Here is a 22017-nt window from a genome sequence, read left to right on the forward strand (position 1 = left end):
CTTCACGTTCTTGGATCTTTAGGAACGCTTATGCTCTTTTTGAGTTTTTATCATTGAGTTGGACCCTGGTACTTTGTACTCAGGTGTCTCTCTCTTTCCTTTTGTGTGGAGTTTGGTCACCCTTCTCTGGAGCTGACCTTTTTGACTCACATGCGAAGCAAAAGTGAGTCTATGTACTCACCCGAGTCGTCCGTCCAGTCGTCCGGCCGTCCGGAAAACTTTAACGTTGGATATTTCTTGGACACTATTCAGTCTATCAGTACCAAATTTGGCAAGATGGTGTATGATGACAAGGCCCCAAAAAACATACATAGCATCTTGACCTTGCTTCAAGGTCAAGGTCGCAGGGGCCATAAATGTTGTCTAAAAAACAGCTATTTTTCACATTTTTCCCATTTTCTCTGAAGTTTTTGAGATTGAATACCTCACCTATATATGATATATAGGGCAAAGTAAGCCCCATCTTTTGATACCAGTTTGGTTTACCTTGCTTCAAGGTCAAGGTCACAGGAGCTCTTCAAAGTTGGATTGTATACATATTTTGAAGTGACCTTGACCCTGAACTATGGAAGATAACTGTTTCAAACTTAAAAATTATGTGGGGCACATGTTATGCTTTCATCATGAGACACATTTGGTCACATATGGTCAAGGTCACTTTGACCCTTATGAAATGTGACCAAAATAAGGTAGTGAACCACTAAAAGCGACCATATCTCATGGTAGAAAGAGCCAATAAGCACCATTGTACTTCTTATGTCTTGAATTAACAGCTTTGTGTTGCATGACCTTGGATGACCTTGACCTTGGGTCAAGGTCACATGTATTTGAGACAGTGACAAAAGGTCAGGTGTCATGTCTACTGTCCCGAATGACACACGATTGCTGACATTTCACCATTGCCAAAAGAATAAACATATAAGAAATAGGTAGAACATGAATGTGAAAACTGACTTTGATTGTTGATCAGTATGTTCTATACCACTAACAAATAATCTACTTACGCATAGCTGTTTGGCAAATGTATGTTGCACGGGACACACTGACATGAAAGTGGAAGATGTTTTCCCTCTAGAGAAACTACATATCAAGTTACAATTTTTGTGCGCTTCCATTCCAGTTGGCAATCAATTGTTAACGCATGTTATTAGAAAAAATAGAACGAAAACAGATTAGATAGAATGAAAAATGTACTGGTGATGTCATTTGGGACATACTGACATGAAAACGTCACCTTTTGTCATTGTCTCATTTTGGTAGGAAAAATGTGTAAAGCAGTTCTTAGTGTATGATGTCATTGCTAGGTTTAGTTATTTGACCTTGACCCTGAAGGTCAAGGTCATGTAAAGGTCAAGCATGTGAGTCGTATGGGCTTTGCCCTTCTTGTTCTTCCACGTCTTGTCAGGCCTTGACATTGCCTTACAATAGAAAAGGGGGGGGGGGGGTTCAGATTGTCTTTCCCCTCCTCTCGGATCGGGTTCTCGTAATCCAGGGCTCTTCTTTCTTCCTGGACCGTTTTACGGTCCGGGGGAGAAGTGCTGGGCACAACTTTCTGACTCTCTGAGGTTGTCTTTAGCAAGTTTTGTCTAAGGCATCCTAGCTGTCAATCAGGGATTTCTCTTTTCCCTTTCTGACTTGTTGGCAGCGGGCCAGTTCCTGGCAAGGGGTTAGAGTGAGTTGGATTTTCTTTCTCACAGGGCCCTTCCTGCCTTTTTGGCAGCGGGCCAATTTCGGGCAAGGCCTTAAGAGTGAGTTAGTTTTTCTTTCCCACCGCCTTGTTGATGTTATCTGCTATATGTGATTGGGAGTAAGAATATGTAATTTAATATAAAATTTCTCAAGTAAATTTTCATTTGATTAATATACTTACCCCAATCACATAGTGTAGGCCCGCCCGCCTCCCCGCTTATGGTTTTATTTCTTTAAGCCGTATGATTGGGCCATGTGATCATGGAGGAAGTGACGTAGTATCCACCAATGGGAGGTAACTCCCAGGGTACTGGCTTATTACCAGGGCTGTTTTAAGCCTTTTTGGTGATGGGGTTGCTTCCCCTTAGTTTGTTGGATGGGTAAGCATTTTCAGTACCTAGCATCTCAGACGTAGATGGGGTAAGTATATTAATCAAATGAAAATTTACTTGAGAAATTTCATATTATATTGTACTGGTGTATCTAAGGGCAGATACGCGCTCTCAACCGTGTACTAATCACTGGTGTATCTAAGGGCTTAGTTACTGGCCCTCTCAACCAATTAACACAACTGTGTTTCATTCAGTCATTGTCTGTAACAGTCATCAATAAAACAAAGCATTTCAACACATATACCATGGCACATTCAGCATCAACCTCCCACGACTGCCTTGCATTGCCAGTTGATCTGCACGTCCCTGAGGATTCGGTTTTCACATATAAATCATTCATTCTGCACTCAGAGCTGCAACAGCTTGAATGACAACAGATCGAAAAACTTTGTACATTTTGTAGTAGCCCTCATCAGCCCTCATCAGTCAAGTGCACGCCATCCTTGTAATACCTGAACAGTGTAGCAAAACGCATTTGGTTTTCATGTTCGAAACGTGCAAAATCAAACTGTACAAAATGCACATAATCTATGTCTTTGATCAGGGTTTTCATCTCTGCATTGGCGAGAAAAGCCTTCCTGTCATACAGTACGCATGATCGGTCGTTCGTACATCTAGGTAATAGTTGTGTCACACAAATTAACTCGGGGAACGCCCAGCGTACGGTGGAATTAGGAGGCCGACGCCACTATGTTTGACGACAGCTCTTCCACATCGCATGAATGCACACGATCGTTGTCGCCAATCATGACAACAAGAGTGTCTGGCTTCACCCGGCGCACTTTCCGAACAAAGGCGGGGCTTGTCAAATCCTTGACTCGTGCCCCACCCACGCCGTGGAAATGCACCGAGGCTCGCTCAACATTGAAGCTCTCGCAGACACTATAACTACCACTCTCACGAAGTTTTTCACTTCAATTGAAAGCCCATGATAGCGGTACGATATCAAAACAGAAAAGCTTAAAAAACAATGATACTCGCCGGGATTATTGTCGCTTTTCTACTCCTCAAAAGCTCATCAAATATTTCGGCTGTCACTGTTTGCAGTCAGGATGATTGTGGACTATATTTAGAATTTACCCATCATCCTCTGTTTTACCCCACCCCGTGTCATACGGGTTGCTCCAAAACAAAATCGTCTGCTTCGGGAGCAGACGACAGAGAAATAGTATACATCACGTACGGTCATAATCTGTTGCATAGATTCCCTTTACTTTCCCTTCTGGTTAATGCTTAGTTTGATATGAATTACCAATACGAAGGACCTATAACGATGTGTGTTGAATTATTATACATAATAATCATTCTATGGTCGGTTTGTGCAACAGAATGTACATATTTTTACAATTGTGACAACAGTTCAATACTATGCATTGACAGATCAAGCAGTCCCAGTCTTGGATGAAGGTGGTGATCGCCTAGACGAGCTACCCAAAGCGAGTCTTGCTGAGCAGATTCGAGAGAGAAGTAGAGGTTCCCGTGACTCTGCCTACCTACAACCGCCACCACTCTCACCTACAACCCGACAGTCAATGCCAGTTGTGACCCCAGGCAGTGAAAAGCATGTTCTTGTCGGCTATGCCGGGTTGGTTCCATAATAAATACGTGTGTGTGTTGTGGGTTGGTGGTGGTAGGAAGGGCATCAGGAAGAATGGCTTCATGCCTTTCTTTCTTTCTTTCTTTATTTGGTGTTTAACGTCGGGCTTCATGCCTGAATAACAGTGATAACGTAGTTTAGTATAACAGTTCTCTGCCTTACCATGAAGAATGTTTAATGGCGTTAATATGATACAGCACATTCATAGACCTACTTGGAAGGTATCACACGTTGGTTATCGTAGAAATGGCTGTTACGCTATTTTTCAATGAAGTGTCATAAAATATGGGGGAACTCTGAGTGGTGCCCTATCATTAACAGTTATGTTTTCAGCGTAGCAAAAGGGTCCGATATTTAGACGAGGCAAGTATAATGCCGACGAGTCAAAGCTCCGTGCCGTTTTGCATAATAGTGAGGTTGCGGGGAAGACGCCCGACAACTCAGCACGACAACAAGTGACGGTGACCTTCTTTTTTCCCCCTCACACAGTCGGGACGGGGCCTTTGCGAGACGTTCCGGCTGGAAAATGGAGCAATTTGTCGTCGTCGCAAAAACGGAAGATAGAAATTGGTCTTTGCTGTTAAGTCGAGTTCACTTTAATCAAAGTATGTGTTATGGACATATAGATTGTTCATTTTGCAAATAGCTTTTGAAGAAAAAGAAAAAAAATCTTTGTAGGCGTGGATTTACAGTTTGTTTTGTCGGGTACCATCTCAGATGCTCACAAGTCTTCTCAATGAAGCCGCTATAAACTGTTTGCGCAGAAGACAGACGCGTCCCGAGTAAAAAACCAAGACTATAGTGACGTCACATTTCGGCTCAGCGGTCCGGGACGCATCAGAATGCCCGCTTCGTGCACCTAGGTCCGCAGCCAATCAGATACCCACTCTGGGCACACACCTTTGCTGTCAAACGTTTTTCATGAATTCCCTGCAGATCCGAATAATCCTTAACAAAACACAGTAGGCAAACCTATTACAGCACTATTTTGGAAATATAAATTCGGTTTCGAGCTTGTACAAAAACAATGTTACCCGTTTAATGACAGAAACAAGAATAAGACTGTTGCGTTGTGGTAGCCTTCGTACTACATTCCATAAATATTCTGTTGTTAGAATGGGTAAATCCCATAGTGCAGATTTAACATAGCTCGTATTGTGTTAGAGAAATAGATTTCATTGACCTTTTGTTCTATTCCTATAACAAACAAAAATATTGGTAAAACAATAAACAGAAATTCTATCTTAACCCCTTGACTGCCTTAGAACAGGTATACCCGTCATGCGCTTGTGCAGCCGCAGCGCCTTAGGACGGGTTTACCCGTCTTCTCCGTTCGGGAATTTTCCAAAAATGCTACGTCACTGCTGACACACAAATAGCAGCCAATGGCTTGGAAGGATACCTCATTCTCATGAATAAACATAACTGGTGACGCGGTTTTGCGTCTGAAGGCTATTTTCGGCCTTGGCGACAGGGTAGGGGAGAGAAATCTCGACTCGTCAAAATGGCTAACGGTGACAGTCGACCGGGCCCTAGTAGGGAAAAACAAAGCCGGACTGACGCTACAGGCGCGGTGCAAATGATTATGGATACTGACAGGGGAAGGGGGATATCTTCTTTCGGACGATTCGTTAGAAACAGGTAGATGACAGTGATTATAATCCTTTCTTGGAGCAAGCAAAACAGCCACCTGTGTTTGATCCACAGGCACCGGAAGATGCGCCGGACTGATTTTTCAAAAGTTCATAATTTTATTTAAACATCATTATAAGCCAAACTAATTATTATTTCCATGATTAGACACTAAAAACAGATTCTTGGTTCAATTTCCTTTAAAAATAACATAGGTTTTACTTACCTACCTACTGCCAGTTTGGAGCTAGAATTTTTTGTGAATTATTACACCCCGAACTCCAATATACCCTGGCAGTCAGGAATGCACATACGCAAGTTTTGATTGGCAGCGAAAGGGTTAAACTGAAAAGCAAACAACAATCTTGTATGTGCAGGGCCGGACCAAATGAGTTGTAAGGGGGGGGTTCCTCCTTTTTTGGGGGGGCAAATCAGCGAAGTGGCGAAGCCACAAGCGCGCGCCTGCAAAGCAGGCGCGCGAACTAGGGGGGTCCGGGGGCATGCTCCCCCGAAAAAATTTTGAAAAACGGTTACAATCTGTGCAATCTGGTGCATTCTGGGCCTTGTTTTGAGGGTTAAGAGCAGCATTGTTTTGGTGCTAAAACTAGTAAAAGTCAAAGCAAGGTACATGCTTTTTCCAGGGGTGGGGTTCCGGAACCCCTGGAACCCCCCCTGGGTCCGGCCCTGTATGTGTGTTCACTCATACGAATATGCGACACTACACAATCTGTAGGGAGTTCAGCTGTTTATTAGAACTCTAAGCAGACATAGATAACATGAGTCTGGCAGTTACAAGATGGCGACTCGTCCCTCATCACGTGACGTTACTTTCGCGCCAACAACCTGATTGGTAGATATTTTTAGCAGTAAAGAAATGACATCATTTCTAAACATCTCCCCTTTTTTTTTTCTTCAAAGAAACAACAAATGAACCTTAAAGAAAACAGAAAACAGTTAACTCGCACTATTAGGAATCGGCTCTATACCAAACTTTGAAATAACTTTAACGTTCAAACTTTTCTTTTCTGTTTTAACCAACTTTCAAACTGTTCATTGATCTTCAGTTTTAACCAGTCTTTCAATCATTGTTTTCGATAGACTTCTTCACTCTGAATCAAACTTCATTCCCTTCTTTCCTCCCTGTCAAACTTATTCTCCACAATTTACTTTCTGGAAACACCTTGTAATTTGCAGAATAATCCAGGAAGAAGTAATCCACTTTGAGAGTCATCCTTGTGAAGAAAAAGAATGTCCCAATAGAAACTAAAAGCTCAAAACTACACTGATCTTGAGAAAAATGAAATTACACTCTGACTTTGACTACACAATCAGAGGTACAGGCTCTTGAAACAAAACACAATTGACTAGGCTATACCTATAAGCTCTGGGCTACACTGAGCTTTTGAAACAAAACAAAAACTAAATCAGCTATCAGCATAACGCTGAAGTGGGCAACACACATATCCAATCACTTCGCTTCCCCGTCTCGGAAGCGCATTGGAGTGTTGGCTCTATATCCACTAGCTGCCCTGGTGACCCAGGGATTGTTGGCACAGTATTATCTGTAGCTGTGTCTTGACGCGATGGGACGTCCTTGGAGTCTTCGATGTCCTGAGAATCAGCTGTTGGGCCCGATGTTGAAAGACTTGGAATGAAGTCACGGCATGGTATGGGTAGCTGTTGGAGATGCCGTCGGTTTCTGCGTAGAACTCTTGATGGTGAGTTGACCAGGTAAGTACGGTTGTGCGGATCAGCTCCAACAACAGTACTTTGTTTTCCCCATGTTCTCTCTGCATCCGTTTTGATGAGCACGGCATCCCCAGGCTCGAGCGGTGACAAAGACACAACTCCATGCCTTCTGTCGTAGTTTTGTTTGTACTTGTCTTTCGTCTTGTGATCTGCTTCTCGGATGTACTATATGTCGTTGTCGCTCGGCGGCTTCGGCTCCAGATTTTCTGGCAGAATGGGGAGTTTTGTACGTAGTTTCCTCCCCATCATGGCTTCTGCCGGGCTCACACCAGTGCTTGAATGTGACGTTGCCCTGTAGTTTAACAGAGCGACTTGGGGCGATGCCTGTCGCTGACCTGTTTACCCTTACGATTTTGGCGTAATTTATTACGATTTTCTGCAAAAAATACGCCATTCCGTTATCCGTGTCAAGACTACGATTTTCATAAAAAAAAAATTTTAAAAAATTTATTTTTATTTTTATTAATTCACATGTTTGGCATTGTTTTTTTCAATGGCAAAATGGGGTGAAAAAGCACAGGACTGACCAGAGATCATATCTGTCTGATGAGACGCTGGAGAGCCTTCTAGTGGTGAAGTCTCGCCCTCACTCATTCGGCAAGCGCAAGTACAGTAGAGAAGCGCTTGACACACTGAAAAAGGCCTACTATATACGAGCAAAAGAAAAAGAATCAGTGATGCATGTGCTTTTGATGTGATCTGCTTTGAAATTATGATGACTACAAAAACTGACTGATGTGTTTTGTTTGTGAATGATGGATATATGTGCATGATTGCGTTTCGCAGATACAGTTGTCACGTGCGTTGTAATTGGCGACGAATGCTGGATGATTACTATTTTTGTGCCAGGATTACTATTTTTGGGGCTGAGCATTACTCCAAAACACTTATGGGGGTAAACAGGTCTGCAGTGTCGTAGAATTCTTTTCGCTATCTGCACTCCGCTTTCGGCTTCCCCATTACTTTGGAGAAAAGCTGGGTTGCTGAACTGCTGTTTGAAGTGGAACTCGTTTGCAAAGTCCCGGAACTCCTTGCAATTGAATTGTGGTCCATTGTCTGATACAATCAGATCTGGTATTCCATGCGTTGAAAAGATGTGGCAAAATTTTGAGATCACTGTTGTAGCTGTTGTCTTCTGGAGACGTACCACTTCCAGCCACCTGGAGTAGTAATCTATGACCGCGAGGTACTCTTTTCCTTCGAACGTAAGGAGGTCAGCTCCCAGCTTCTGCCATGGGCGTTCGGGCAGGACTGAGGGCATCAGTCTCTGTGCCGGGCGCTGCTCCCTGCATACTCTGCAACAGTCTATGAGCTGTTTCAGGTCTCGGCTAATTCCTGGCCACCACACCGCCTTCTGTGCTTTCTGACGGCACTTGTGAAGACCTTGGTGCGTCTCGTGAAGCTGTTGAAGTATGTGCTGTCGTTGGTCTGCAGGAACCACAATGCGACTGTCGTACACCAACAAGCCGTTGATCAAAGACAGCTCTCCCTGGGCTTGTTGGTATGCCTGTAGACTGGCGGACACCACCTGCGGCCAGCCGTTGAGCACGTAACTCATCACCTGCTGTAGTTCTGGGTCGTGTACTGTGGCTGACCTCAGTATGTCCAAGCGTTGGCTGCTGACTGGCCAACTGGACTCCACACTGTCCACATACGCAGTGACCGTCTCGACTCTGCTTCTATCTTCTGCTGTATGAGGTAACGGAAGTCTTGAAAGTGTATCGGCTATCACTATCGACTTTCCTGGAACATGCACAACTTCTGCTTTAAAACGCATCAGCCTGATCAACAGTCTCTGGCATCTCACTGGTGCTTTGCCTAAATCCTTTGTCGTCATTAGCGGAACCAATGGTTTGTGGTCAGTTTGCAGTTCAAATCTGTCCAAACCAATCAAATACTTGGAAAACTTCTCGCAGGCCCAAACTGATGCTAAACACTCTTTTTGGTTTGTGCATAGCGTTTCTCTGCTTCTGTGAGAGTCCTGGAAGCGTATGCGATGGGAATAAGTCTTTCACCTTCCCACTGCATGATGATTGCGCCAAGCCCGTAGCTGCTGCTGTCAGCACTGACGACCGTCTTTCTTTCCGGGTTGAAGAACCCCAAGGCTGTACTGGAGGTGATTTTCCCCTTTACTGCAGCAAAAGCCTGCTGTTGTGATGGTCCCCAACACCACGCAGTGTTTTTCTTCATCAAATCAGTCATTGGTTTTATGACAGTGGCCATGCCAGAGACAAACTTGCCAAGGTAGTTGAGCATACCGCAGACGGTGCGAAGTTCTGTCAGTGATGTTGGCGCTGGCATATTGACGATCGCCTCTACCTTGTCTGGGTCTGGACTGATTCCCGCTGCACTCACAATGTGTCCAAAGAACTTGACCTGTTCCTTCTTGAACTTGCATTTCTCTTTGTTTAATTTCATTCCTGAGCTTTCAATTCTCTGTAGAACAGCTTGAAGTCTCTTGTCATGTTCTTCTTCTGTTCTGCCATATACAATGGTATCGTCCATGATGGCTTCACATCCTTCAAGGCCTTCCAGTGTTTCTTTCATTTTCGTCTGGAAGACTTCCGGCCCAAGGGAAATTCCCATGGGGACTCTCTCAAAACAATAACGTCCAAAAGGTGTGATGAACGTAGTCAGGTGCTGGCAGTCTTCCTGAATCGGAATCTGGAAAAACCCTGATGATGCATCTAGAGTAGAGAACACAGTCGCTCCAGCCATCTGGGGTGCTATATCCTCCAAATTTGGAAGCATGCAGTACGGTCTCTTGACAGACATGTTGAGACGTTTGAAGTCAACACAGACTCGGATTTTACCCTTTGGTTTCACTACAGGTACCATGGGGGCCCGGTAGCTCAGATGGTAGAGCACTGGACTTGTGATCGGAAGGTCGCAGGTTCGAATTCGGGCCGGGACGGACACGGGTCAACTTTATGTGCAGACCCAGAGACGGAAGCCATGTCCCACCCCCGTGTCATCACAATGGCACGTAAAAGACCTTGGTCATTCTGCCATAAGTGCAGGTGGCTGAATACACCTAAACACGCAGACACCTGGGTAGCGCGACTCCGTTGCTGCTAGCTTTCCACTGGGAGGAAGCGACCCGAATTTCCCAGCGATGGGACAATAAAGTAATGAAAATGAAATGAAAATGAAATGAAATGAAATGGGCGCACACCAATCGGTCGGTTCCACTACTTCTCTGATGATGCCTGCATCTTTCATTCGCTGCAGCTCTTCTTTTACCTTGTTTTGCAAAGGAAAGGGAACTCGACGTGCTGTCGTCACGCAGAATGGTGTGGCATCATTTCTCAGTTGAACTGGAACTGGTTCTGTTTTTAGGAGTCCACTCGAACGAAAGACATCTTGCTTCACCTCATCCATACGCTTGACAAGCATCATCTTCTCAGCAGCTTTTCTGCTAAGCAAATTGCTTCCTGCTCTGTTCCTGACAACTATGATGCGAAATTTGAATGATTTTCCTTTCACTGCTGTTTGGGCGTAGAACTCTCCTTTCACCGACAGTTTTCCCCCTGGTGAAGTAAGCCAAATCTTCGAATCTTTCAGTTTTGGTTGATTCTTCATTTTTCTGAAAGTGTTCTCATTCATGATGGAGACATCAGCGCCGGTAACGATCTTGAAAGGTATGTCCATATTCTTGATGCGTAGTTTCACCACCCAACTGTCCCTATCATCTTCAATGACGGAGTCGATAGTGAACTCATCTTCTTTCTCACTGTCTTCTGCTATTTCACGAACGCTACGGCAAACACGAGCAAAATGGTTTTTTCGATGGCATTTGTTGCACTCTTTGCCTCGTGCCGGACAGTGGCCTTCAGGATGCTGCAGACCACAACACTCACAATTCTCCCTGGAACCTGAACTTGTGTCTCTAAACCGTCTTCTCCCTCTCTGACCTTCGTGGTGCGAATATCCTGAAGAGTTCAATTTTCGGTATGTCGAATTTTCTTGGGTATTCTTGCTGGCTCTGTCAGTGTTTGTTACACCCCTACGTCGGAATGTTGATCTTGTTTCATCAGTTTCCGCCAAATCGCTTTGCTGCTCTCTCATCTGTATCTTTATTTGTTCGTGCTGTCGGGCTATTTCTAGCGCTTTATGCAACGACAGATCTCGAGTTAACTGGAGCTTTTCTTTTAGTCTTCTGTCCCTTAGACCCACAACCAGTCTATCTCGTACCTGGTCTTCTGTGTCCTTGTATTCACAGTGTGCTACGAGCGATCGAAGACATCGGTAGAATTCCTCTACAGTTTCCCCTTCCTTCTGTTTCCTTTCTTGGAACGTTGTCCTTTCGTGAATTATGTTCTTTTTGACTGTGAAGGTCCAACTCTTGAATGAGAGTTTCAAAGTCCTGTGCCTGTTCTTCTTCTCCCTCTTCTGTAGTACTGACTGGAAGAGAATGAAAAACCTTCTCGGACTCTGGCCCCATCACGTAGAGGAGCGTGTCCCTCTGAACTGCAACTGTTTTGGATGAAAGTTTAGAAGCGCTGCGAAATCTTTTGAATTCTTGACTCCACGCGGGCCATTCCGCCGCCCTGAAGCTGAACTGTTTTGGGGGGTCAAGACGTAGCATGGTTTGTTTTCAGTTCGTCTTTACTTCTGACACCATGTATGTGTGTTCACTCATACGAATATGCGACACTACACAATCTGTAGGGAGTTCAGCTGTTTATTGGAACTCTAAGCAGACATAGATAACATGAGTCTGGCAGTTACAAGATGGCGACTCGTCCCTCATCACGTGACGTTAATTTCGCGCCAACAACCTGATTGGTAGATATTTTTAGCTGTAAAGAAATGACATCATTTATAAACAAATCTAATTTGTATAATTATTCATTGGTATTGTACATAATTCTGAATATTTACACTCAGATAGCAATTACTCTTCTTGTGCTTGCAAAATATGTGTCGGTGTGTATCGATATGGAACTCCATTAGAAACTAGACACATTTTTAGTTACGAATAAAGGTTTAGGAACATAGAATCAAAGAAATGAACAAGTTACAGAACGAAAAAGATTGAATCTGATTTCGAAAAAAAAACCACCCCAAAACAAGCAAACAAAACCGTGACGACACTTATCTTAATTCTTGTCCAAAAGTGTTTTTTCCACGTGTATTTTAACAGGAGGTTTGAAGCCCCACACACATGGGAAAGCCGAGGCTAATAATGGCGACCACCATGTGCTATGTCCCAAACTCTACTACAATTAAGTCGGGAATAACACATTAAAGTACACATATTAATTCGCACGCACATACTTATCCCAACGACATAAAATTACAAACATAAACATTCATTATCACAGACAGATTCATGCACCTGCCTGCGGGCATATAATGCAATGCATTTCCAAAAATATGATGACATTTGTTTTTCCTCGGCTACGTGTCCATAAGCAGTCTGCTTGTTAACGTTCTTAATGTTGCTACTGTTTATAACGTGTATACAAGAAATTAATAAAAACACGCTTAAACCAAGAATACGACACAATCAATTTTAAATCTGTTTGCCAAAAATCGATTTTAATGACAACTTTAATGAACAAACTCATCAATTGATTTTTAAGCCTCCAATCTGAGATGCAATACCAAAGTCCGGGCTTCGTCGAAGATTACTTGACCAAAATTTCAAACAATTTGGTTGAAAAATGAGAGCGTGACAGTGCCGCCTCAACTTTCACATAAAGCCGGATATGACGTCATCGAAGACATTTATCAAAAAAATGAAAATAGGTATGGTGATATACTCAGGAACTCTCATGTAACGTTTCATAAAGATCGGTCCAGTAGTTTATCTGCACAATTTGGTTGAAAAATGAGAGCGTGACAGTGCTGCCTCAACTTTCACATAAAGCCGGATATGACGTCATCGAAGACATTTATAAAAAAAATGAAAACACGTATGGTGATATACTCAGGAACTCTCATGTAACGTTTCAGTCATAAAGATCGGTCCAGTAGTTTATCTGCATGAATCGCTCTATACAAACACACACACATACACCACGACCCTCATCTCAATTCCCCCTCTTATGTTAAAAAATGTAATAGCAAGCATTGACCTTAACGGGCAAAGTAGCCGCCCGTGGTGACACGGGGGTAGGACATGGATACCGTCTCTAAACAAACAGTTGACCTGTGACCTAATCCGCGACCTTAAGTCACGCTTAACAGTTTCAAACCATACTAAGAGAGAAAGAGAGAGAGAGAGGGGGGGAGAGAGGGACAGAGAGAGGGGGGGGGGGGGGGAGAGAGAGAGACAGAATGACAGACAGACAGACAGACAGAGCTGTCGGCATCAAAGTAACAGATAACAACAACAGTCCTTAGACCTTATTTTAGAAAGTCTCGACTAACCACTAAGAGGCCTGTACACAACACTGCTTTACTTACCCGAAGCCGTGACAACTGAACTTTGGAAGAGTACACCTCTTCATTACCTCCAGAGATCTTTCACTTCCAGCTGACTACCATCCCACCCCCCACCCCCTGTCTCCCCCCCCCCCCTGTCTCCCCCCCCCCTCCCCAGCCCCTCTGTGGGCAGAGAGGTGTCACCGTCAGCTAATTGAGGTCACCTGCACTCACTCAGAGCAAAACCAGCTGAGTTGACCGTGTGTCATTTTTGACACTAATAAAAAAATTAAATGAATTTAAAAAAAAATAAAAATAAAAAATTGAAAAAAATTAACATTACAAAAATTGAGAGCGAGAAAGGAGTGCAGAAGAAATTTTTAAAAAAATTATAAAAAAATTGGTAAAATTTTCATTAAAAAAATAACTTATAAAAATATTAAAATAAAATGAAAGAGAGAGCCAGAAAGGAGTGCAGAAGAAAAAAGTGAAAGCTGCATGCTCGGATGAAAATAATAAACAAAAAAATATTCGGTCCATAAGCAACGTCGAACCACGCACCTACGCCTTGCCACAGAAGTGCCTTAAACGATTGAGCTATTGTGCGCTCGTCGAAAACAAGCCTCTCTTAGAGTATATCAACCCCTCCACACATCAAGAGCGCCGCGGGACGATGTTTCAAACCCAGACATACGCAATGACAGTACCACAATCAATTTAAGTTGAAAACATCTTTGACAACAGCTGAAACGAATTAAAAAACATGTTATCTGACGAGTGTACACGCCCATGCTTTGTAAAAGCTTCCATGCTTCGTGTATAAAGGTTTTAGTTCTCACTTAGCTCATGTCTTCGACGTCAAGTGTTAGGTTGAAACGCGCGTCCTTATGCGAAATCTTTAGCACCCGCTTTACGGGGAATTTTGTTTCCTGGCCAGGTGCCAAAAAAGTGAATAACCTGTAAAGCTAATATCTTCCGTTTGCCTACCGTTAGGAACGTAATTTTTTGCACAAACCCTTGGCCCCACATTTCCAGGCTACTCGCCATATTTGAGCTCAAGTGACCCCAGAGTACCAGAGATACAGTCCCCAGTCGACAATCAACTACTAGACTTTCAAACAACCACAAGAGGGAAACCTAAGTATAGCCGGGCTATAAATAGCCGGCGGCTACAAAAACTTGACTAAATGTAAAAAGGTAAAATATTTGCCCATGAAGACAAAACCGGGAAATGTTATATGCGCAGTACATTGGATAGAAGCATATAAAGAACAAGATTTACTAAAGCATGTTATTGTTAGTTTACTTGTAATCTTAGTTGATATACCCTTGTAATTAGCTTGATGACCCTCAGGTCCAATGGCCTCGAGTGTGGCATCAAAAGCCCTTTCTTACGAATCTAGCAGTCATATAAAAATTGACTTTTACTTTAGAAGGGAGCCATGATTACGCCCTGAAAATTGGACATTTTGTTACTTTTGAAGACTTTATACCATCCCCAACGACCATCCCATAAAAATGTTGAAACTTCTTAGTGAGTACAAGAACTTCTGTTCCAACCCAGGCATGTGATGTGTATATCTCCAGACCAGGACATACCGAAGATAGGCGTAATGTGCGTTGCCTGGAGAGCCAGGTTAAAAAGAGCAACCGGTGGAGAGAGGAACGGACGACCCAGGACACTGTGCTGCCGCCTCCTGCGGCACCCATCTGCCCCAGCCGACATCGTTACAAAAATCAGCTACATCAACCAGGCGCTGCTGAAAGCAGTGTCTTTTTGTCGACACCACATCCACGACAGCCCAAGGTCTCTGTTGAACCGATGTTGATAACTAATTGTGTGTGTGTGTGTTTGTTCACCTGTCTGTCACATTACATGCACCATTTTTGACTCACCTGAGTAATCGGTGAAACTTAGTGATGAGCTGTGTCCGTCTGTATGGACCGTCCGTGGACAAAAAACTTAACGTGAGGTTATCGCGGATGTATTTGGTCACAGCTTAGACTATTGGTCATAGTGTCAGAAATGAGGTCACTTATTAGTGTCTGAGTACACATGTTTTGTCTTGGCCAGCAAAACATTAATTTGGTCTAGAAAATTATGGTTCTAATTATGGTTAAAAAAAACTCACTCTTTTTTCAAAATTTAGAGGGTTTTGAGTACAAGGCTAGTGATTGGTGGTGGTAATACCCCTGTCACACTAGGGCTGCGTCCTCACGAGTTGGCACGGTGTTGTACATTTCTCAGAGCGCCATGGGATCGCAGGAAAATTCTGCTATTGACTGCGCTCTCACGGAGTGCTCACGGCGTGCTAGGAGTTGTCACTGCGCGTCCACGGCGTGTCGATTAAGCGGAAGTGCATGTATACGACAGGGGAGTGTACTCTGCGTTATGGGGTTGGCTCACAACGCACTGGCAACTTCCTGCAAACGCACTGACGGACGCGGTAGAAGCGCGGTGACAACACCAAGGACTCCGTGAGGTCTCCCTGCAAACGCTGATGGACGCGGGAGAAGCGCAGTGACATCTCCTTGAGGTCTCCGTGCAAGCGCCGCCGACTGCTACTGCGTCCGTATTGTGCGCCAACGGAGCTCTTGTGGCGCTGTAGGAGACCTTACTGCGCTGCTACGGCTACCCTACGGCGTTCCTACTCGCGCATATCAGAACGCCGAGCGTCAAATGGAGATGCCTGCGCTGTAGGAGACCCGCGCACTTCGGTGTTCTTCATTTTCTTGGACGCCGCGGGAACGCCGTGAGGACGCAGCCCTAGTGTGACAGGGGTTTAAGGGGGTGCAGTAAGTTTGTATATGGTTTTGTGTGTGTGTGTGTTTTGGGGGATATTAGAGATGTCGCCAAGACCGGAACGTGTACGGATAATGGTACGTGTTGCTATGACGTCACACGTTCTGAAAACTTAATCCAGATTCTCCACAACTAGAAATGAACAACGCAAAAGAGACGATCTTTTCGTAGACCTTCACTTTGACGAACGAAAGACTGTCCAAACTTATATCTGATACTTCTCACAAGGGGGTCTCACTGTAATGGGAAATGGGCGACCAGGTAGTAAAGCATTGGATTTGTGATCCAAGGGTCGTAGGTTCGAATCTGGGTCGGGACGGACAGGGGTCAACTTTATGTGCAGACCCCGAGACTGTCCCATAACGCACCCCAGTGGCACGTAAAAGACATCGGCCAGTCTGCCTAAAGTGCAGATGGCTGATACAACCTAAACACGCATTCACTCGTGTATCTCATCTAAAGTCGGGGTAAAACCCGGGAACATGCCCCTAATGGCTTTGCCCTGAGGGCGTAAAACTTGAACTTCTCTCTAATGGGAAATAAGGGAAGGAGAGTCGTGTAAGCATTTGCTTTTCTTGTTGGTACTATTTATTGCTCTCTCTTAGGAGTAACAAGCTATTGATGTGCCGAAGTTAGCTCACGGTCGACCATAACAGAGGTTATAAAAGTCTTTTTATATTGGCGGCCGGACAACGAAAAAATTAAATGGCCGCTTCTTATTGAAATAGTACTATTTCAGAAAGGAAGAGTTGTATGCTGGGATGACCCAGGTTAAGGGAGGTCACCCACTTAAATCTTTGCCCAGATCTAGTTGGTTATGTCCCTTGCACCACTCTGCCCCATTTTAATCAGCATTTCCAGGCGCTTGCTAGTAGATCAAGCACACGTGATGTATGGTAAGTATACTAATATAAATGAAAATAATTATGTATTTTCTCAGTGCAGGGGCGGATCCAACCAAAAAAACCTGACCTTTTTTTTTAAATTGAGATTAAAATTATTTACATATTCTTACTCCGAATCATATAGCATTGACACAGTCTGAGATGCTAAGGTCTGAAAAGGCTACACGTTTTAAATAATTTTAAAGGGAAGCAACCCCACCACAAAAAGTGTAAACGTAGCCATTGGTGCATGCTACGTCACTACCGCTATTCAACACGTGGTCTATATCATACGACTTTTCAGCTTCTTGAGAGGAGGTTGTTATTTTTGCTGTTTGGTGTTTGCTTGACACCCGCCGGCGCCCACTTACCCGTCTGTTTACCTTCTGCGTTTGTAGTCGGTGAGCTTGTTCCTTTTTTGACTCACATGCGAAGCAAAAGTGAGTCTATGTACTCACCCGAGTCGTCCGTCCGTCCGTCCCCCCCGTCCGTCCGTCCGGCCGGCCGTCCGGAAAACATTAACGTTGGATATTTCTTGGACACTATTCAGTCTATCAGTACCAAATTTGGCAAGATGGTGTATGATGACAAGGCCCCAAAAAACATACATAGCATCTTGACCTTGCTTCAAGGTCAAGGTCGCAGGGGCCATAAATGTTGTCTAAAAAACAGCTATTTTTCACATTTTTCCCATTTTCTCTGAAGTTTTTGAGATTTAATACCTCACCTATATATGATATATAGGGCAAAGTAAGCCCCATCTTTTGATACCAGTTTGGTTTACCTTGCTTCAAGGTCAAGGTCACAGGAGCTCTTCAAAGTTGGATTGTATACATATTTTGAAGTGACCTTGACCCTGAACTATAGAAGATAACTGTTTCAAACTTAAAAATTATGTGGGGCACATGTTATGCTTTCATCATGAGACACATTTGGTCACATATGATCAAGGTCAAGGTCATTTTGACCCTTATTAAATGTGACCAAAATAAGGTAGTGAACCACTAAAAGCGACCATATCTCATGGTAGAAAGAGCCAATAAGCACCATTGTACTTCCTATGTCTTGAATTAACAGCTTTGTGTTGCATGACCTTGGATGACCTTGAACTTGGGTCAAGGTCACATGTATTTTGGTAGGAAAAATGTGTAAAGCAGTTCTTAGTGTATGATGTCATTGCTTAGGTTTAGCTGAAGGTCAAGGTCATGTAAAGGTCAAGGTCAAGCATGTGAGTCGTATGGGCTTTGCCCTTCTTGTTTATACTTTGTTGGCAGGAATTTTTGTTGTTGCTGATATTTTTTCGTCCACATGGTGGACTTGTAATTTTTCAGTAACGTTTGTGCTTTGGCCGCCATTTTGTGCGTCAGCATGTCTGACAGCGATAAGAAACGTGGCAAGGCTGATGTTAAGGGCAGAGTTAAACCTAAAGCTTCTTCATCAGCTTCCAAGCCTCCTGTTATGGTTGTTGTCTCGGACGAGGCTCGTAATACGGTTATGGCCGTACCCATTTCTGCCCTGAATGACCATTCGGTTGTGGGGCAGTCAAACACTTCTGTTCGTTCTGTTTCTTCTCGCTCTCCCTCCATTCCGGTTTCAGAGCCAGCATCCCTGGTGTCTTCGTTATTGACGTCGTTAGTTCCAGAGATTCGCACTTTGGTGTGTGAAGAAATGCAACGTTCCAAGCCTACGGCCTCTGTTGTTTTCCCGCCTGCTGTGGGGGACGCGCGGTCTTTGGCTTCCTTGATGGTTCCGGCCGCGACTTCGTCTAGGGCGGATCTACTTGCCTCTTCGTTGGCGTCTCCGGTAAGTCGGACTGGTCCACCGACCCTCGCGAGGCTGCCGGACATTTCCTGCTGGGAAACAGTTCTTTGGCGCGGGATCACAACCCGCAAACTTCTGTTCCGTCTCACCCTTGCCTCGTCGAAGGCTTCTGTGTTTTGGAGCAAGGGCGGCAGCCGGTTCCGGCTGCTGCGCCTCCGGTTCCTACCGGAGGCATAGGTCCCTAGCCGCAAGTACCCGCTGAGGTCTTGTCCAGGGTTGACCGTGGACTGCCCTTTGGGCGTTTCCGGCTCCCCCCGGATTTACTGCTCCCGTTCCTGGCACTTCCTCTCGGATGTCGGTGAGTGAGGAGCAGCGCCCGCCCTTTGGGCAGGTGATGTCACAGCCCTGGCCGGGGCAGTCAGTGTTTCACCCTTCGGGAGTTGTTTTGACTGCTTTTCCGGTTCCGGCGGTTACGGACGTGCCTTCCTCCTACTCTTATCCTGATTTCGGTCAGGGTATCAGATCGGATGGCTTCCGGGGGGACGGGTTTCCGGTTTCCGGTCATTCCGTTCACCGTCCGACCCCCAGCAACGTTGACTTAGGTCCTTCGCTGGATTATTCCGACGTTCCGTCGGTCACCAGTGATCAGACACGTTCTGGTTTTTCGGAAAAGCTCAAGGTTGCCCTCGAGTCTGCGGCTGAGGTTACCTCGAGATATTTTCCGGAGGGTGCATCGGCTTCTTCGGCTTTCGCTTCGGTTGCCCCGTCGGCGATGTCCGATTTCCGTTCCGCGAAGGATGATGATTCATACTTCCGGTTCGTGGAATCACCTTCGGTAGCGTTCCATTTTTCGCAGGTCTTGGCCACACCATCTCCTCCAGGAAGTGGGATTCCCACTGTTCCTGTTCCGCTTCTGGTTCCTCAAGGGGCAGTTCCGGAGCAGGCTCAGCCATGGCTGGCCTCGGCTTCACAGTCTTCTACCTTTGTACCGTCTTCCCATAAGAGGTTCACGTTGCAGAAGGCTAACCGGAACTTGCTGGCTTCTTTTGCGCTTCCGCGTGCATCGTTACTGGTGACGCAGGAAATGCTTCCTCTGCTTGCCAAGCAGATTAAGAAGGACGCAGGCGTGGTGTTTCAGGATCACACGCTGGTTGCTTTGGAGGAATTGGGTCGTCAGCTTTTGGAGCTTGCCTCCATTTCAGAGACTCTGATCAGAGCTCTCTCTCGTTCTCTCACCGAGTCACTGGATCCGTTCACACTCAGTGCAGACCAGGATGCTGACGATGTTTCGACTCTGTTGTCTGCCCTTGCCAGGGTGAACGAAGAACAGATGAAACTTTCCTCTCTTCAATACGCTTACTCAGTGATGTGTCGACGGGATCTTTTCCTCTCAAACTCTCAGTTTACTGAGCAGGCTACGAGGGACACTTTGCGTGCTTTCCCGGTGGTGGAGGGCTCTCTCTTCGGACATCTCGTCTTTGATGCCCGAAGACAAGAGATTCGGTCAAACAGGGATCAACAATTCTCTGATTTCTCCCTTCAGAGCTTGAAACAGAAAAAGCCTTCTCAGCCTAAGCAGGCTCAGGCCTCTGCTCCGCCGAAACTGGCAGAGAAAAGACAGTCCCGTTCGGTTTCTCGAGGTTCGAGAAAACGAACGGCTTCGGGCAGGGGGAGGGGCGGCTCTAGCAGCAAGCCTCACCCCCAATGAAGTGCTCCCGATCTCACCCCCCCCCCCCCCCCCCCGCGCCCTCCACTTTGTGATGGCGGGGGGCCCCTCCCGGGCACTTTCGCATTGGCTGGTCTCTGTACAAAGCCAATGGATTGTGGTTGTGGTGAGGTCGGGCTTCCGTCTGCTGTGGCAGGACGCGAAGGCACCTCTGTCCAGGCGTCCGCCGGTCTTCAAGCCCCCCTTCTCGCAGGAAGCCAGATCCGTCCTTCGGTCGGAGATTGCCTCCCTGCTACAGAAGGGTGCGGTGGAGAGGGTCTTAGACCACAGCTCCCTCGGGTTCTACGGGCGGCTCTTTGCCGTTCCCAAGGCCTCAGGAGCGTGGCGTCCCGTCTTGGATCTGTCTCATCTCAATACCTTCCTGAGAGAGATACAATTCAAGATGGAGACGCCAGCCTCGGTCAGAGACTCCCTCCGCCCAGGAGACTGGGCGACCTCGATCGATCTGGGCCCGTATGCATGAGGAGGAAGTCAGCAACACTGGAAGTAGAGGCCTCTTTCGGAAGTGGGAACTCCCGAAGTTTAACTTTCCAACTGTTCACTATGCATTAACGCCGGAGTGGTGACTTCGAGAGTATTCGGTCAAGGTCGCGAAAATTGGGGGAATCCTAACTAGTACGCATGCGTTTGTTAACGGTAAGCTTGCCACCAGAAGAAACAAATCTCATCGCGAGTTCAAAAAGGCGAACGTTGAGCGCGCTGTAGTACTAACAGCGTTATTGCTGTTGTTTTTTGAATGGTTAAACGAAAGGGTCGGTTCAAACCTGTGATGATTGTCTTGGAATCGAATGACTGCCTATGACACATGACTTTGTTGGCTTGAATGTTAGGAGAAGAGTAAATGATTAGGCCTATGTTGAACTTTTTTTTTGTTTTTTTGTTGTTGATCTCAGCTGCTTGCTTCAATCCTTTTTTTATTTTTTTTATTTTTTTTTTGCGGGGAGTATCCCTCTTCATTGATCTTTTTTTCTTTTCTTTTTTTCTGCTTTTTATATTAAATTTTCTACTTTAAATGTACCTATATCGTTAACAATACTATTTCTAAATGTATTTTAAACACGCCCCAAAAACTTCCTTTACGGTAGTTTTTAATAATCATATTATATTTACAAATCACTTTATCCTTAACGCATTTCCAAGTCAACATAAGTTTCTGGGAGAAAAAAAAATCAGTATAATCAATTTCGTTCTCACAATAAGTACAACAATTACTGTATGTTGAACTTGTGTTTAATAATTTTATATCGGTAAAACTGTTGGACAAACATAGATTGGTTATAGGATCGAAACTTTGGGTTACTGGTAAAGTTTAAAAGGAAGAACATTATGCAGTAGACCGTAAATAACTAAGTTCAGTGACTTGTTCCTTATTTATTGGGGAAATGTCAATGAAAAGACAATACTGTTCATCG

General features: G+C 44.9%; 1 protein-coding gene across 1 annotated transcript in view; it reads left to right on the plus strand.

Moving 5' to 3' along the window:
- LOC138975901 (uncharacterized) overlaps nt 1-22017 on the plus strand; it is a 213095-nt gene that overhangs the window by 105972 nt on the left and 85106 nt on the right. Inside the window, exons 3-4 of the mRNA XM_070348671.1 lie at nt 3462-3666; nt 15019-15238. Of these exons, the coding sequence (XP_070204772.1) occupies nt 3462-3666; nt 15019-15238 (425 nt within the window). The remainder of the gene's footprint in view (nt 1-3461; nt 3667-15018; nt 15239-22017) is intronic.

This window comes from Littorina saxatilis, linkage group LG9 (genome assembly GCF_037325665.1).
Source record: "Littorina saxatilis isolate snail1 linkage group LG9, US_GU_Lsax_2.0, whole genome shotgun sequence".
Lineage (NCBI taxonomy): Eukaryota > Metazoa > Mollusca > Gastropoda > Littorinimorpha > Littorinidae > Littorina > Littorina saxatilis.